Genomic DNA, 18,082 nt, shown 5'->3' with positions numbered 1-18,082 from the left:
ACCATTCGCTAAGCTTTCCCCCTGCAGGTAGGGGACGGGGGCTCGAACCTACGTCCTCATGCACTGTAACACGTGCGCTCACCATGCGGCCCCTTAAAAATCAACCTTTCCCGTGAGCATAACGGGCAGCATGCGAAGCCCTTAAGCCAGCCAGCACACTCCGGCCAGAGTAAACTCGCCTGCCGGCGTGCCAGCCCTAAGCCACGCCCCTCTGAAGGCTCAGCCTATCACGAGCCTCTGCCTTAAACGCCGACCAATCAGACGCCTCTCCCTCCAGGCATTTTCCCCGCCCCTATCTCGCCTCAGCCAATAGCTTCACATGCCCCGCCCACTTCTAGAACTCTGTCCAATCAGAGGCCTTTTCCCCTTCCCCCCCCCTTTCCCAGACCTCGGCTCAGCCGGGCCCAGCGGACGCCGGCTGATGACGCCATCAGGCTGCGTCGCGGGAAGGTCACACGGGAATCTTTCAACATGGCGGCGGCGGCGCTGCGGGGAGGCTGGTGCCGCTGCCCGCGGGTGAGCGGGTCTCGGTGGTGGGGGGCTCCCTGCGAGTTGGGGGTCCTGGTCCACCGCCTCCAAGGCCCCCCTTCCGCTCAGATCCTGGCTCTGGGCGCGGCGACAGGCTCGGGGTCGGGGAGCTGGGGGCAGCCCGGGTGGTGGGGGCGCCGCGTGCAGGGCGGCGGGTCCCGGGGGTGGGTGCTCCCCACGTGCGCGGGGAGCCGGGGGGGGACCCCCGCTCACAGACGCCCCGGATCACGGTCCAGACCCGCGGGAAATGCCGGGGCATCCCTTCCCCGGGGCTGTCAGCATGGAGACAGAGACAGAGAACTCAGACAGGAGAGGCCGAGCAGCTCAGGGGCTGGGGAGACAGCATCCTGGTTCTGCAAAAGCCTCTCCCGCCTGAGGCTCCTGAGGTCCCAGGTTCAATCCCCAGCACCAGCACCAGCCAGAGGCGGGCAGAACTCTGTGAAAAGTAGATGAGTAATAATCACTATGGTATGGCAGTGTCTGGTCATTGCTATGATCTGGTATGATACCAGCTGGTTATAACATCAGGTTATGGTTATCCTTGTTATTATTCATGGGGCTGGGGAGACAGCAGGAGGGTTCTGCAGAAAAAGACTCGCCTGCCCGCGGCTCTTGAGGTCCCTGGTTCGATCCCCAGCACCACCAGCAGCCGGAGCTGAGCAGGGCTCTGGTTATTCCATGTATGTATTTTTCTCTCTGTGATTAAAGAGAAATAAAAGGGGGGAGGGTCCTGTGCCGAAACTCACATAATACGGAAGCACAAGGATCCTGGGTGCGAGGACCCGCGCCCCTCCCCACCTGCAGGGGAGTCGCTTCCCAGGCGGTGAAGCAGGTCTGCCGGTGTCTGTCTGTCTCTCCCCCTCTCTGTCTTTCCCCTCCCCTCTCCATTTCTCTTCTGAGCTAACAACGACATCAATAACAATAATAACTACAACAATTAAAAAAAAAAAAAGGGCAGCTAAAAGGAATAAATAAATAAAATATTGAAAAGAAAAAGAATGCCGGGAATCAAAATCGAACCCGGGACCTTATGCTTGAGAGTCTAATGCTTTACCCACTGCATTACTTCCCGGGCCACATGGGGTTGGGCTTATTCCCTTTGGATCTTGGAACAAGATGGGGCGTGAAGGACGGGGGCGGGGGGGGGGGGGTTTGACAGAGCTTGGAACAATTACTGGTGGTTCTTGGAGAGAGGGGCCCTGAGGTCAGGAGAGGAGAGACACCTGCAGCCCTGCTCTGCTGCCAGTGACGCTTCCCCACTGCCGGTGGGAACCAGGGGCTTGACCCCACGTCCTCGTGTCTGGTTACATGTGCGATTCACCAGGTGCACCCACCGCCCAGCCCCCACAGAGGGCGTATCTCGCCCTGCCCAGAGCTCAGGCTGAAACCCCGGCACTAAGTGGCATATCCCCGCAACATCTGGGGAAGCTCTTCCTTTCACTGTCTCTCTTGTCTCGAAAAAAAGTGACTTGGGAAGTGGTGAAATCCCACAGGCACAAGGCCCCAACTCTGCACAAATGAGCATTTAATTTTTTAGGGGCCGGGTGGTGGCGCACATGTTACAAAACACAAGGACTCAGGTTCAAGCCCCCTGTCCCCACCAGTAGGGTTTCTGATAAGCTTCGCAAGTGGTGAAGCAGGTCTGCGGGTGTCTCTCTGTCTCTCTCCCTATCTCCCCCTCTCCCTTTCAATCTCTGGCTGTTCCCAATTAAAAAAAAATAATAGGGCGATGGATAGATAGCATAATGGTTATGCAAATGGACTCTCCTGCCTGAGGCTCCAACGTCCCAGGTTCAGACCCCCGCACCACCATAAGCCAGAGCTGAGGAGTGCTCTGGTAAAAAAAAAAAAAAAAAAAAGAATTTAAAGAATAATAATTAAAAAAACATTTTTTAAAAAAATGTTCATCTTTTTTTAAAAAGATTTTAATTGTTAATTATGAAGAGAGAGAGAGAGAGAGAGAAAGAACCAGGCATCATTCTGGCACGTGCTGCTGAGGATCGAACTCAGGACCTCCTGCTTGAGAGTCCAAAGCCTTATCACTGTGCCACCTCCTGGACCACCACATTTACTTCTTTAAAAGATTAATTTATGGTGGTGCAGTGGATAAAGCATCGGACTCTCAAGCATGCGGTCCTGAGTTCAATCCCTGGTGATGCCTGGTTCTTTCTCCTCCTATGTTTCTCATTAATAAATAAATAAAATCTTTAAAAAAAAAAGATTAATTTATGGATGAGAGAGAGAGAGAAGGAAGCAGAGCCTCCCTCTGGCACATGCGATGCTGGGAATCGAACTCAGGACCTCACACTTGAGAGTCCAGTGCTTTCCCCACTATGGCCCTTCCCAGTCCGCCTACCACAGGCTTCTAAATGGACCTCTCTTCCCCGACCAGAGATGTCTCAGCAGTGGAATCCCGTTTCTTCCCCGCCAGCACCTAGTACCACTGCCCCACGGAACCTGCAGCGTCCGCCGACCCGGTAGAGAACTGCCCCTGGTGAGTGAGAGAGCGGCCAAGAAGCAGATGCGGAGAGGGGGGTGACAAGGAGGCAGGCTCGACTGGCACACACAGGCTGAAGTCCGCGGGAGGGCGCCCACACAGCTGTCGGTCTACACCGACCCCCTGCCCCCAGCCAGCGCCTTGGAGGTGCCAAGCCCAGTGCCCCTTTCATTAAAAACAAAATATCAGGGAGTCGGGCGGTAGCGCGGCAGGTTAAGCGCAAGTGGCGCAAAGCGGAAGGATCCTGGTTCGAGCCCCCAGGCTCCCCACCTTCAGGGGAGTCGCTTCCCAGGCGGTGAAGCAGGTCTGCAGGTGTCTGTCTTTCTCTCCCCCTCTCTGTCTTCCCCTCCTCTCTCCATTTCTCTCTGTCCTATCCAACAATAATGACAACAATAACAATACAACAAAAGGGATATTCACTGTGAGATCTCAAGCCAGGAGAAGGCAAAACACTGACCAACCCCGTCCCCCCAAATTCCACCCACCCACACACACACACTCACTCCTTCCATTTCTCTAGGCCCAGCCCTACTCCTCCAGCAGCCGGAAGGGCTTTCTGTCCGGGTTAGTCGACAGTATCAAGCAGGAACTGGCCAAGAACAGAGAGATGAAAGAAAACATCAAGAAGTTTCGAGAAGAGGCCCGGAGGCTGGAGGAGTCAGAAGCTCTCCAGGAAGCTCGGAGAAAATATGTAAGTTCCCTACCAAACAATGTGATGATAACATTAACTATCGATTGTCTTTTTGAACCCTAAGACAGCAGGAACCTCACATCTCCACTATAGAGCCTCTACTTCCCCCAGTCCTGGAACCCTTGGATAGGGCCCAAAAGAAAAAAAAAAGAAAATATGTAAGTTCCCTTGGCCCCCTGTCTCTCCCTCCCTCTCTCTCTCTCTCTCTCTCTCTCTCTCTCACACACACACACACACACACACACACACACACATACACCGTGCCCAGACACCTGGCCTCCCTGAACGTTCTGACTCCTCGCTGCCTTAATGGTGCCCAGCCATGAGTGAGTGGATGGCTCCGTGTCCTTTGACCCTGTCCCACAACCTTCCCCTTTGGGCCCCCACGCGGATCCTCACCAAGGCGCTGGGTGTCAGCTACCCACCCCCCCACGCCATCCTCATGAGTTTGGGGCCGTGGCCTGTTCCCCTCTGAGTGTCCCCGTTCAGTGTGGGGCACTTGTCCCTTTCAGACTGTTTCTATTTTTTTATTATTTATTTATTTTTAATATTGTATTTATTGATGAGAAAGACAGGAGGAGAGAAAGAACCAGACATCACTTTGGTACATGTGCTGTAGGAGACTGAACTCAGAACCTCTTGCTTGAGAGTCCAATGCTTTATCCATCTCCCAGACCACATTATTTTTTTTTAATTTTTATTTATTTGTTTCTAATTTTTTTTAACCAGAGCACTGTTCAGCTCTGGCTTATGGTGGTGTGAGAGAATTGAATGTGGGACTTTGGAGCCTCAGGCAGGAGAGTCTGCTTGCACAAACCATTATGCTATGTACCCTTCGCCTTACTTATTTTTTTTAACTTCTTTCCCCAGTGGTTATGCTCAGCTCTGATGGATTGAACCTGGGACCTCAGTGCCTCAGGCAGGAGAGTCTCTGCAGAACCACTGTGCTGTCTCCCAGGCCCTAACTTAATTTTTTTCTTGTTGTTTTCTAGGAACTTTTTACATATGTATAATTTTTAAAAAATATTTATTTATCCCCTTTTGTTGCCCTTGTTGTTTTACTCTTGTAGTTATTATTGTTGTTGATGTCATCGATGTTGGATAGGACAGAGAGAAATGGAGAGAGGAGGGGAAGACAGAGAGAGGGGAGAGAAATATAAGACACCTGCAGACCTGCTTCACCACCTGTGAAGCGACTCCCCTGCAGGTGGGGAGGCAAACCGGGATTCTTTTGCATTTTGTGCCACCTGCGCTTAACCTGCTGCGCTACCGCCCGACTCCCCATATGTAGAATTTTTAAAGCCTTTTTTTTTTTTTTAATTATTGGAGACAGAGCGAAATTGAGAGGTGGGGGAGATAGAGGGAGAGACAGAGAGACACCTGCAGCCCTGCTGCAACAGCCCTGCTGCAACACTCGTGAAGCTTCCCCCCTGCAGGTGGGGACCAGAGGCTGGAACCTGGGTCCTTGAGCACTGTAGTGTGTGTGCTTAACCAGGTGCGCCACTGCCTGGCCCCGGGAGATACTTCTTTTTTTAGTCAGGACATTATTGAGCTCTGGCCGCTGGTGGTGCTGGGGGCTGAACCTGGGGCCTCAGAGCCTCAGGCACTAAAGTCTTTTGTTATAGAACAACTGTGCTGTCTCCCTTTTCTCCCTCTCCCCTCTCCCCCTCTCTCCCTCTCCATCTGCCTCTTCCTTCTCCTCTCCCTGTTAGGGAAAAAAAAATGAAAAAGGGGGCCAGGTGACACACCTGGTGGAACGCACATACAGTGCGCAAGGACTCGGGTTCAAGACCCCAGGTCCCCACCTGCAGGGAGGAAAGCTTCCCGAGTGGTGAAGCAGGGCTGCAGGTGTCTCTCTGTCCCTGTCCCTCTCTGTCTCCCCCTCCTTATATATATATAAGGGTTTTTTTGTTTGTTTTTGTCTTTCTCCTGTTGCAGAAAACCATTGAGTCGGAGACTGTGCGGACCAGCGAGGTGATCAAGAAAAAGCTGGGGGAATTCTCCGGGACAGTCAAGGAGGTGCCGACCCTGGGAGAGTGTGTTGGGGGTCACGGTACTTTGAGGGGCCACCTCACTACCCAAGAAGTGAGCCCAGAAGGAATCTTGCTTGCTTCCCTCAGCAGGAAAGAGAAGGGAAGCCAAATAGGGCCTTGAGCGTCATCATTATTATTAATATTATTAATCTTTATTTATGAGCTCAAGACAGCCAGAATTGGAGTGGGTAGGAGAGAGAGAGACAGACACCTGCAGCCCTGCTTCACCACTCACAAAGCTTTCCCCCTGAAGGTGGGGACCAGGGCTTTGAACCCGGGCCCTTGTAACACCAGGCACTAATCTCTCTTCTTCTCCCCCTTCCCTCTCAATTTCTCTCTGATTCCATCATAAATATATACATTTTAAAAATGTGGGGGGTCGGGCGGTGGCACAGTGAGTTAAGCACATGTGGCGCAAAGCGCAGGGACCGGTGTAAGGATCCCGGTTCGAGCCCCCGGCTCCCCACCTGCAGGGGGGTCGCTTCACAGGCGGTGAAGCAGGTCTGCAGGTGTCTGTCTTTCTCTCCCCCTCTCTGTCTTCCCCTCCTCTCTCCATTTCTCTCTGTCCTATCTAACAACAAATTGCGTCAACAAGGGCAATAATAATAACCACAACGAAGCTACAACAAGGGCAACAAAAAGGGGGGGAAAATGGCCTCCAGGAGCGGTGGATTCATGGTGCAGGCACCGAGCCCAGCAATAAGCCTGGAGGAGGAAAAAAAAAAAAAAATGTGGAGCAGGGCCAGGCGGTAGTGCAGTAGGTTAAGCGCAGGTGGCGCAAAGCACAAGGACCAGCAGAAGGATCCCGGTTTGAGCCCCCGGCTCCCCACCTGCAGGTGAAGCAGGTCTGCAGGTGGTCTGTCTCTCTCCCCCTCTCTGTCTTCCCCTCCTCTCTCCATTGCTCTCTGTCCTAGCCAACAGTAACGACATCAATAACAACAACAACTACGTGGGCAACCAACATAAGGGGAAAATATGGCCTTGTAGTGCAGGCACCAAGCCCCAGGGATCAATAAATAAAAGTCCAGGATCCTGTAGGTTCTCATTGGATGGATAGAGACAGAGAAGAAGTAAGAGAGACAGACAGCCACCTGCAGCCCTGCTTCCCCACTGTTTCTGAGGCGGGGATGGAGTTTGAGAGAAACAGAAACAGAGCCTCCCCCGGCACAGGCTTCAAACTCAGGAACCTCAACGCGTGGAGGAGGGTCCAGCTCACCACCCGCTGAGCCCCCCCACACACACACCTCTGCCTCAGTAGAGTCTCCAGGAAGTCAGTCAGAGCGACCTGGGCCGGAAGATCAAGGAGGGTGTCGAGGAGGCCACGAAAACAGCCAAGCAGTCGGCAGAGTCGGTGTCCAAGGGTGGTGAGAGGCTGGGCCGTACGGCTGCCTTCAGAGCCCTTTCCCAGGTGAGCTGGTTTGTGTCTGGGGTGGGGGGTTCCTGTCTGTACAGATACCCCCCCAGATATCCCGCCGGGCCACGAGAGGAGGGTGAGTCTTAGAACCTGGGTCGAGAGACAGAGGAGCCCCAATCCCTAGACACCCCCTTCCTGTCCCACAGGGTGTGGAGTCGGTGAGGAAGGAGATCGATGACACCGTGATTGGCCAGACGGGGCCCTACCGGCGGCCCCAGCGGCTCCGGAAGCGGAAGGAGTTCGCGGGCGAGAAGCTCAAAGAGGAGAAGGTGTTTGAGCCCAATGAGTAGGTGGCAGGGCCCCCCCCGAACCCTGCAAGCACACCCCACATCCCCTCAGTTTGCTTTTTGATTTGTAACAGCTCTTTACATATGTGGGCTTTTTTTTTTTTTTTAATTTATGTATTCACTTTTGTTGCCCTTATTGTTTGATTGTAGTAGTTATTGTTGTTGTTGCTGTCATCGTTGTTGGATAGAACAAAGAGAAATGGAGAGAGGAGGGGAAGACTGGGAGAGAAAGACACCCACAGACCTGCTTCACCGCCTGTGAAATAAATCCTCCGCAGGTGGGGAACCGGGGACTTGAACCCGGATCCTTCCAGCGGTCCTTACGCTTTGCGCCACATGCGCTTAACCCACTGCGCTACTGCCGGACTCCCATATGTGGATTTTTAAAAAAATATTTATGTATTCCCTTTTGTTGCCCTTGTCTTCTCTATTGTTGTAGTTGTAGTTGTAGTTGTTGTTGTCCTCGTTGTTGGATAGGACAGAGAGAAATGGAGAGAGGAGGGGAAGACAGAGAAGGGGAGAGAAAGACAGACCTGCTTCACCGCCTGTGAAGTGACTCCCCTGCAGGTGGGGATCCGGGAGCTCGAACCAGCATCCTTATGCCGGTCCTTGTGTTTTGTGCCACGTGCGCTTAACCCGCTGCGCTACCACCCGACTCCCACATATGCGGTTTTTTTGTTTTTTTGTTTTTTTTAATAAGCTCAGCTTTGGCTAATGGTGGTGCTGGGGGTGGAACCTGGGATCTCAGAGCCTCAAGCAGGAAAGTCTTTTTCACAGAAGCATTATAGGACCTCCTTAGCCTTGTCTTTTTCTTGTTGATTTCTAAGAACTCTTGACATATGTGGGATTTTTTTTTCTTTCCTCCTCTAAACCACACCCCTGCCTGATGGTGGTGCTGGGGATGGAACCCGGGGCCTCACAGCCTCAGGCAGGAGAGGCTTTTCGTTGAACCACTGTGCAGTCTCCCTGGCCCTCTTTTATTCTTGTTGATTCCTAAGAGCTTTTTACATATGTGGGACCTGAAGAGGGGCTGAGGGGGCCCGGAGGCTCACATCCGTCACCCCCCCCCCAGAGAGGCGCTGGGCATGGTTCTGCACAAGGACTCCAAGTGGTACCAACAGTGGAGGGACTTCAAGGACAACAATGCTGTGTTCAACCGTGAGTGGGCGGGGCTGCGGGGAGGGCGGCCTCTGGGAGCAGGGGGGAACCCAGGAATGACTGGTCCCTGGGACTCTCGGGGTGGGCGGGGTCATTGGGGTGGTCCAATGGGGCGGAGGGTGGGGCCGCAGGGGATATTGTCCAATGAGAATAGGAGGCTCCGGTGGGTGGGGGGGGCAGAGTAGACTGGCCAATTGGGGTGTCGGTGGGCGGGGCCTAGGTCCAGCTGATTCAGGTGTGGGGTGTCCGCCCCGCCCCCCATCCCTGCACGTCTGCCCTGCCCGTGCGCACACACTCTCTCCCCCTCTTCTCTCACTTCCTCTCTGCCCATGCCAATAAATACGTAGATATAATTTATTTACTTCAGATTTTGTTTGTTTATTTAGTAACGGGGAGGGGGGGGGAGAAGAATGAGGACGTGGCTCTTTTCCATGGCTTTTCCAGGGTTTGAACTCAGGACCTCATGCTCTCGAAACAGGGCAATATTTTTTGACAAAAGGAAACGGTCTTTATACGAAAGAGAAGCCAGGAAAGCATCCCTCTCACGCATTCGATGAATTTCGGGGCTTTAAGCCTGAGAGGCGGACACTTCGTCGTCTCGTGTCTGCCAGCCCAAGCCTGACCCCGTTTACCCACTCGTTTTGATTTTTTATTATTATTATTATTTTATATTTATGGGAGACAGAATTTGAGGGGAAGGAAGGGCCAGATAAGGAGAGAGACAGAGTGACCTCTGCAGCCCTCCTTCACCACTCACGAAGCTTCCCCCCTGAAGGTGGGGACCAGGGCCTTGAACCCGGGTCCTTACCCACTGCTGTGTGTGTGCTCAACCAGGTGCGCCACCACCGGGCCCCCCCTTTTTTTTTCATTTCTCATTTTTTTTTTAATTAAGTTTGCTTTTTATTGAATAGAGACAGCCAGAAATCAAGAGGGGGGGGGTCATAGGGAGAGAGACACCTGCGGCCCTGCTTCACCACTCGGGAAGCTTTCTGCCTGCAGGTGGGGCCTGGGGGCTCAAACCCAGGTCCTTGCGCACTGTGACACAGGTGCTCGACCAGGTGCGCCACCACCCAGCCCCTCATTTTAAATTTTCTGTCCTAAGGACATCGAAGTCCCTCTGCACTATTTCCAGACCCTCCTCTGGCCACCTCTTTCTCTGTTTTGATCTTCCTATTTTTTATTTCCTTGTTTTTGCTTCTTTTTTTTTAAATATTTATTTATTCCCTTTTGGTGCCCTTGTTGTTTTATTGTTGTAGTTATTATTGTCGTTCTTGATGTCGTCGTTGTTGGATAGGACAGAGAGAAATGGAGAGAGGAGGTGAAGACAGAGAGGGGGAGAGAAAGACAGACACCTGCAGACCTGCTTCACCGCCTGTGAAGCGACTCCCCTGCAGGTGGGGAGCTGGGGGCTCGAACCGGGATCCTTATTCTGGTCCTTGCGCTCTGCACCTCCTGCGCTTAACCCACTGCGCCACCGCCCGATTCCCTCCTTGTTTATTTTTCTTTGCCCAGAGCCCTGCTCAGCTCTGGCTGACGGTGGTGCAGGGATTGAATCTGGGACCTCAGAGCCTCAGGCAGGAGAGTCTCCTTGCAGAGCCCCTGTGCTTGCCATCTCCGCCCTCCCACATCCCGCTTCCTCCTAAATAAACAGTCAGCTCCAGGCCGCGGGCTATCTGCTCCCATCGTGGGATGAAATCGGGGAGAGGGGACCAACCATCTTCTGGGAAGGGACCCCCCCTAATCACCCCTGGGGCCCTGCAGGATTCTTCGAGATGAAGATGAAATATGACGAAAGTGACAATGCCTTCATCCGAGCCTCCCGGGCACTGACGGACAGAGTCACGGATATGCTGGGTGAGTGACACCCAGGAGTCACCAGCAGATGCTGGGAAGGGCTCAACTCCCCCCCCACCACCACCACCCCAACCTCCCGCTCCCTGACCCACAGGGAGAGTTCTTGGCTCAGCTCTGGTTTGTGATGGTGCTGCTGGGGATTGAACCTGGGGCTTTGGAGTGTGTTTTGTTTTGTTTTTGCCTCCGAGGTTATCGCTGGGGCTCGGTGCCAGCACTATGAATCCACTGCTCTTGGAGGCTGTTTTTCCCATTGTGTTGCCCTTGTGGTTGTTATTGCTGTTGTTGTCGTTGTTGGCTAGGACAGAGAGAAATGGAGAGAGGAGGGGAAGACACAGAGGAGTTAAGCCGGAGCCCTGCTCGCCTCTGGCTGCTGGTGGTACAGGGGATGGAACCTGGGACCTCAGAGCCTCAGGCAGTGAAATCTTTTTGTAGAACCCTCCTGCTGTCTCCCAGACCTTGCCTTTTTCTTGTTGATTTATTAACAACTCTTTACATATATGGGATTTTTTTTTTTTTAAAACCATAGCCCTGCTCAGCTCTGGCTGCTGGGGGTTGCCGGGGATTGAACCTGGAGCCTCAGAGCCTCAGGCCCCCGAGAGAGCCTGCTTCCAGAACCAATGTGCTGTCGTCCCCCCCCACCCCTGCCCTCAGGGGGCCTGTTCTCCAAAACCGAGATGTCCGAGGTGCTGACCGAGATCCTTCGGGTGGACCCCGCCTTCGACAAGGACCGCTTCCTGCGCCAGTGTGAGAACGACATCATTCCCAACATCCTGGAGGTGGGCCTGGCCGGGGGCTTCGGTCTGTGCGGTCCTCAGTGGCCTGCCGTCACCCACTGGGCACCGCACCGCCGCTAGGGAAATCAAGGGGGCCGCTGGGGGCCTCCCCCTTCCCCGTTTCTCTGGAAGCCTCTTTCCCGGAATCCTGGTTGTCTGTTGTGCCTACTTATTTATTTATTTATTTTCCCTTTTGTTGCCCTTGTTTTTTTATCGTTATTCTAGTTATTATTGTTGTTGTTACTGATGTCATGGTTGTTGGCTAGGACAGAGAGAAATGGAGAGAGGAGGGGAAGACAGAGAGGAGGAGAGAAAGACAGACACCTGCAGACCTGCTTCACCGCCTGTGAAGCGACTCCCCTGCAGGTGGGGAGCTGGGGGCTCGAACCGGGATCCTTACACCGGTCCTTGTGCTTTGCGCCACCTGCGCTTAACCCGCTGCACTACCGCCCGGCTCCCTGTTACTGTTATTTTTATAATGTAAATCCTCGGCGGATAGAGCCTGGGACATCAGCAGGCAGAGTGCATGCCTTACCTGTGGCCACGTTGGCCTTGGTCCTGGTCCCTATTGCCTGCTGTGTCCCCCTCCCCTGGCCTTACTGGGGAGGGGGTGTGGGGCAAGAGGCCTGGGGGGAGGGTGGGGACAAACCTTGTGGAGGGATGGGGGCTCGGGGCCATCCTCACCCACTTATGTTTGTCCTTCTGTCCAGGCCATGATCTGCGGGGAGCTGGACATCCTCAGAGACTGGTGCTATGAAGCCGTGAGTACCGGTTTCCTGACTTTGAAGGGGATGGTTATAGTTACGGCTGTCGACGTTGTTGTTATCCCCCCCCCCCATGAAGTCATAACTGAACGAGGGTCAGGAACTGGGACAGGAACCGCCGTCTCCCTTCCCTCTCCCTCTCCCTCTTTCCTTCTTTTTTTTTTTTTTTTTTCCAATATTCCCTTTTGTTGCTCTTGTTTTATTGTTGTAGTTATTGATGTCGTCGTTGTTGGCTAGGACAGAGAGAAATGGAGAGAGGAGGGGAAGACAGAGAGGGGGAGAGAAAGACAGACACCTGCAGACCTGCTTCACCGCCTGGGAAGCGACTCCCCTGCAGGTGGGGAGCCGGGGGCTCGAACCCGGATCCTTCTGCCGGTCCCTGCGCTTTGCGCCACGTGCGCTTAACCCACTGCGCCACCGCCCGACTCCCCTCTTTCCTTCTCTCCCTCTCTCCCACTCTGCCTCTCTCCACCCTCCCCTTCTCTCTCTCCTCTCTCTCCCTCGCTCCATCTCCCCCTCTCTCCCTCTGTCTGGCTCTGTCCCTCTTCTCTAATATAAAATTGAGGAGGGGGAAGGGCCCTGATGCCCCTCTGCTGAGCACGCACGTCCCGGGTTCAAGCCCCCGGCCCCCACCTGCAGGGGGAAAGCTTACTTAGCAAGTGGTGAAGCAGGGCTGCAGGTGCCTCACTGTCTCTCTCCCCTCTCAACTTCTCTCTGTCTCTGTCCTATAATAAACATTTACAAAACAAACAAAAATAGATGAAACTTAAAGAGAGATATTGAGAGAGATAGGAAGGCAGATAGGGAGAGAGAGAGAGAGAGAGAGAGAGACACACCCCTGCCTTCCTGCTTCACCCTAGGGAAGCTTTCCCCCTGCAGGGGGGGGACCGGGGACTTGAACCTGGATCATCACCTGGGGTGACTGTGCGCTTAGCCGGCTGCACCACTGCCTGGCCCCCTCTGTCTCTCTCTTTAAAAAAAATAATAAATAGGGAGTTGGGTGGTATGGCAGCGGGTTAAGCGCACAAGGACCAGCGTGAGGATCCCGGTTCGAGCCCCCGGCTCCCCACCTGCAGGGGAGTCGCTTCACAGGCGGTGAAGCAGGTCTGCAGGTGTCTGTCTTTCTCTCCCCTCTCTGTCTTCTTCTCCTCTCTCCATTTCTCTCTGTCCTATCCAACAACAGCGACATCAATAACTACAACAATAAAACAAGTGCAACAAAAGGAAATAAATAAATATACAAAATATTAATATAAAATAATAATAAAGAAGATTCAAGGCTCGGAGGCGCAGTGAGAGAAATCTCGCCAGTGTCGCACCCAGAGCAGGGGCGGGGCTGAGCAAGTTCCCAGCACCCTGGGGCCATTCATTCCCGGCACCCTGAGAAGCCGCAGACATGGGAAGACTAGATTTCTCGCTCCCCGTGTCCCAACGGGGCCGGCGGCTCCCAGACTCCCAGGCGCAGGGCACAGGGCACAGGGTCCTGGGGTCACAGGGCGCAGAGCCCAGCCAGCCATCAGAGAGAGAGAGGCAGCCCTGTCTGCCCCAGCTGGCCGCCTCCCAGCCCCTGCCCTCGCCTGCCACCCCGCCTCACCCTCCCTGACACCCCGCCATCCTCTCTGGGCACTGGCTTCTATTTTGGCCCGGACTCTTGCAAAACAACTTGGAGAGAGGGAGAGAAAGAAAGAAAAAAAAAAAAAAACAGATGTCATCAGACTGTCTGAATCTGTCTTCCTCCCCTGCACACAGTGACTAATCAGGCAGGCATTTAATTCTGTGGGTATTCTCTCTCTCTTTTTTCCCTCTCTCTCTCTCCCCCTTTCTCTCGGGGACCAGTGGGCTGTGTGTCTTGGCAGAGCCCCCGGCTCCAGTGGCCGTGGAAACGGCTGGGGCGTCGCAGTAAATGCCACGTCGTCCTCCGCACGTGGCTTGGCATCAGCCCCGGGTGGTTGGGGCGGGGGTCGGCGGCATTCATGTTTCTCGGCCCAGCTCCTCTGCCTGGAAAAAGCTCGGGGTCCAGCCTGGAGGAGGAGCTGTCCCGGACAGAGCACTGCTCTGCCCATCCCCACCCCCCACCGCCCACCGCTCACCGCCCACCGCCATGCCTGACACAGGTTGGAGCCTGGCATCCTGCACCGCTTCGGAGGGAGCCTCAGGGCTGGGGGGGAGGCGGCTCTTTTTTAATCTTTATTATTATTCTCTTTATTTACTGGCTAGAGACAGTCAGAAATCGAAAGGGAAGGGGGAGATAGAGAGGGAGAGAGACAGAGAGACACCTGCAGCCCTGCTTCACCACTTGCAAAGCTTTCCCCCTGCAGGTGGGGGACCGGACCAGGGGCTCGAACCCGGGTCCTTGTGCACCGTCACATGTGCGCCACCACCCAGCCCACATCTCTCTCGCTTTTAAAATATTATTTATTGGCTATCGGACAGAAACGGGAGAGAGACAGAGACCCCCGCAGCCCTGCTTCACCACTCGTGAAGCTCTCTCCCCCTGCAGGTGGGGGCCAGGGGACTCGAACCCGGGTCCTTGTGTATGTACTGCGATGTGAGCGCCTAGACCAGGTGCCCCGCCGCCCGCCGTCTCTCTGTCTCTCTGTCAAAAAGACCCTCGCCTGACCGGGTCCCAGGGGCCCCAGGAATAAACAGCTCCAATTCCATCCTGGCTGTGAGCGCTGCCCCCACCCCACGCACCCCTGCACCCCGCTGCCGGTGCACGGCCGCGTGGGTGACCCTGCTTCTCCATGCAGACCTACAGCCAGCTGGCGCACCCCATCCAGCAGGCCAAGGCGCTCGGCCTCCAGTTCCACTCCCACATCCTGGACATCGACAATATCGACGTGAGAGCCGCTGCCTCCTCTGGGGAGCCCTCCGGGACTGCAGGGCGGGGACTGGGATGGGGATGGTGGGGGGTGGGCCCTAGGTAGGTCTTAAAAGACTACAGCAGTGAAATCCCAGAGATGGATCTCAGGACCATCTCTGTGAGAGAGAAAGAGAGAGAGAGACCAATATATTATCCACGGCTCCACCTCCTGGGCCGCCAATCTCTCTCCCTATTTTTTTTTTAATTTTTTTATTTAAAGATTTTATTCATTTATTCATGAGAAAGACAGGAGAAGAGAGAGAAAGAACCAGACATCACTCTGGTCCATGTGCTGCCGGGGATTGAACTCAGGACCTCCTGCTTGAGAGCCCAGAGCTTTATCCACTGCACCACCTCCCGGACCACAATTTTTGTTTTGTTTTGTTTTTTGTTTCTTTATTGGATAGAGATAGTCAGAAATCGAGCAGGGAGGGGGAGACAGAGAGACACCTGCCAGGAGAGAGAGAAGCAGAGCTTCCCTGTCTCACCCAGGCGATGCTGGGACTCGAACCCAGGACTCGCTGCCTGAGAGGCCGGCGCCTTTGTCCCTGGGGAGTTGGGGATATTCTTGGCCAACTAACAGGCCTGGGGTGGTTCCCCCCATTGGGGACAGTCTCTGGCACTGACACCCCCCCCCATCTGTCTGTCGTCCGTCCCCCAGCTGGCCATGGGCAAGATGATGGAACAGGGGCCTGTCCTCATCGTCACCTTCCAGGCCCAGCTGGTGATGGTGATCAAGAACCCCAAAGGCGAGGTGGTGGAGGGCGACCCGGTGTGTTGAGGGGCCTGGGGGGGTGGGGGTGAGGGATGCCCCCAAGTCCGCAGCCCCCCCCCACTCTGACACCCCCCGGGCCTCGCCGCCTCCCAGGACAAGGTGCTCCGGATGCTGTACGTGTGGGCGCTGTGCCGAGACCAAGACGAGCTGAACCCCTACGCCGCCTGGCGTCTCCTGGACGTGTCGGCCTCCAGCACGGAGCAGGTGCTCTGAGCCCGACACCACCGCCAGGGGGGACTCCAGGCTGGACTCCAGGCTGGCCTGAGCCACACCCACACCGGACCCCCACCGGGACATGGGTCTGGGGGGGCCTGGGGGCGAGGACCCAGGAACGAGGGGGTGTCAGGACCTCCGCCCCGGACAGTGCCAAGAGCGCCTTCCACCCACCCCCAACCTCCCCAGTGGTGAGAGGGGCTCCCAGTCGGGTCAGGGAGCCTCAACACCCCCTCGCAGCTTGGCAACCCAGGCTGGCCCGTTTTAGCCCCGTTTTTAAGAAAAAAAAATAGTAATAAAACAAATGACAAAAAATCAAATAAAAATCAAAGAACAGTGAGTGCTCTTCTCTCTTCCTGTAAATACACGCTGGCGACTGGGGAAAGAGTGAACACCGGTGCTAGACAGCGCCCGAGACTCCGTGTCTGTCACTGCGGGGGCGCCCCCCGGGACTTGCGGTGGCACTGGGGGGGCGGTGACTCCCAGCGGGGAAGGATCTGGGTCCCAGGTTTGGAGGGTGGCAACCTGGGCCGGCTTTTTTTTTTTTAAACAGCTGTTACCTGGAGTACATCCCTGAACCCCCAGGATTTGTAACCCCAGCCTTCTGGGCTGGGCCCCTGAACCCCCAGATTTGTGCCCCAGCCTCCTGGGCTGTGCCCCTGAACCCCTAGATTTGCAGCTAGGCTCCTGCTCTGCACCCGAACCCCCAGATTTCTGGGTTGTGCCCCCGAACCCCTAGATTTGCACCCACAGCCTCCTTGGCTGTGCCCCCGAAAGCCTAGAGTTGCACCCCCAGCTTCCTGGGCTACTCCCCTGAATCCCGATTTGTACCTCTGGCTTCCTGGACTGAGCCCCTAAACCCCCTGATTTGCACCCCCCAGCCTTCTGGGCTGTACCCCTGAGCCCCGTGATCTGCACCCCCGGTCTCCTGCGCTGTGCCTCTGAGCCCCTCCTTTGCACCCCAACTCTGCAGCCTCTGGGGGCCGGCCCGGGGGCGGGGTCTCCGTCAGCCACGCCCTCTCCAAACCACGCCCCCCGTCGTCATGGGAACCGCCGAGCCGCCGCTGGAGGGGGCACCAAGCCTGGGCGCCGCCACCACCGACACCCGGAGAGGCCGCGAGCAGCCGCGGGCGGAGCCGCTCCCCTGGAGACCGTCCCCGTGCAGGCTGGGGTGAGGGGCGCCGCGGGGGGACCCCGGCACTGCTGGGGGGGCGACACGCCGAGGACAAAGGGAGGCGGCGCGCTCGCACCTGTTGTGCGTGGCCGGCCGGGTTGGGGCTCAGGGTCCCCGCCGCCGCGCGCGCACCCCGGAATCGGGACTCGGGGTCCCCGGGGGTCGGGGGGTGCACATGGGGGGAGGGGTCAGGGGCGTAGCCCAGGGGGTGCGGGGGTCACGCCGCGGGTGGGGTGCAAATCTGGGGGTTCAGGAGTGTAGCCCGGGGGTGGGGGACCGCATGTGGGCGTGGGGGGGCGGAAGGATTGCAAATGTGGGGGTTCAGGGGCGTAGCGCGTGAATTTGGGGTGCAGGTGTTCAGGATTGTACTACGGGGTCCTGGGTGTGCAAGTCTGGGGGTGCAGGGGCGTGGCCCAGGAGCCTGGAGTCCTAATCTGGGGGTTCAGAGGTGTACCCCAGGATCCTGGGAGTGCAAGTGTGGGGGCTCAGGGGCGTGGCCCAGGAGCCTAGCGGTACAAATCAGGGGATTTGGGGTTGTACCCCAGGATCCTGGGGGTGCAAGTGAGGGGATTCAGAGACATAGTCCAGGATCTTGGGGGTGCAAATCTGGGGCCTCGGGGACTTGCCCCCTGGAGGCTGGAGATGCAGTTGAGGGGGTTCAGGGGCGTAGTCCAGGATCCTGGGGGTTCAGGGGCATAGCCCGGGATCCTAGGTTGCAAAATCAAGAGGTTCAGGGGCATCCCACTGGAGGCTGGGGGTGCAATTGAGAGGGTCATAGGCATAGGCCAGGATCCTGGGGGTGCAAAAATCAAGGGGTTCAGGGGCTCACCCCCTGGAGGCTGGGGATACAATTTAGGGGGCTCAGGTGCATATCCCTGGAGGCTTGGGCGCAAATGAGGGGGCTCAGGGGCGTACCGCGGGAGTTTGGGGGTGCAGTTGAGGGCGGTCAGAGACTTAGTCCAGGATTCTGGAGTTGCGAATCTGGGGGCTCAGACACTGACCCTCTGGAGGCCGGGGTGCAAAAGAGGGGCGTCAGGGGCGTAGCCCACAATGCCAGG

The 18,082-nt window shown here is 55.8% G+C and overlaps 1 protein-coding gene across 2 annotated transcripts; it reads left to right on the top strand.

Moving 5' to 3' along the window:
* Positions 1 to 404: 404 nt before the first annotated feature.
* Positions 405 to 16,116, top strand: TIMM44 (translocase of inner mitochondrial membrane 44). Of its 2 annotated transcripts, none has more exons than XM_060183994.1 (13): positions 405 to 516; positions 2,921 to 3,022; positions 3,546 to 3,716; positions 5,655 to 5,735; positions 7,008 to 7,157; positions 7,310 to 7,449; positions 8,523 to 8,608; positions 10,370 to 10,462; positions 11,114 to 11,238; positions 11,946 to 11,996; positions 14,750 to 14,839; positions 15,524 to 15,634; positions 15,731 to 16,116. In XM_060183994.1, exons 1-13 carry the CDS (start codon positions 472 to 474, stop codon positions 15,848 to 15,850), a joined length of 1,365 nt encoding a protein of 454 aa, XP_060039977.1. In that variant the 5' UTR covers positions 405 to 471; the 3' UTR covers positions 15,851 to 16,116. The 2 variants fall into 2 exon arrangements, with proteins under 2 accessions (XP_060039977.1, XP_060039976.1); XM_060183993.1 differs by lacking the exon at positions 405 to 516 and adding an exon at positions 1,045 to 1,137.
* The last annotated feature ends 1,966 nt before the right edge of the window (positions 16,117 to 18,082 follow it).

Source organism: Erinaceus europaeus, unplaced genomic scaffold (assembly GCF_950295315.1).
Source record: "Erinaceus europaeus unplaced genomic scaffold, mEriEur2.1 scaffold_756, whole genome shotgun sequence".
Taxonomy (NCBI): Eukaryota; Metazoa; Chordata; class Mammalia; order Eulipotyphla; family Erinaceidae; genus Erinaceus; species Erinaceus europaeus.
Note: the sequence above shows the minus strand (reverse complement) of the source record. Positions and strands in the feature narration are given on the sequence as shown.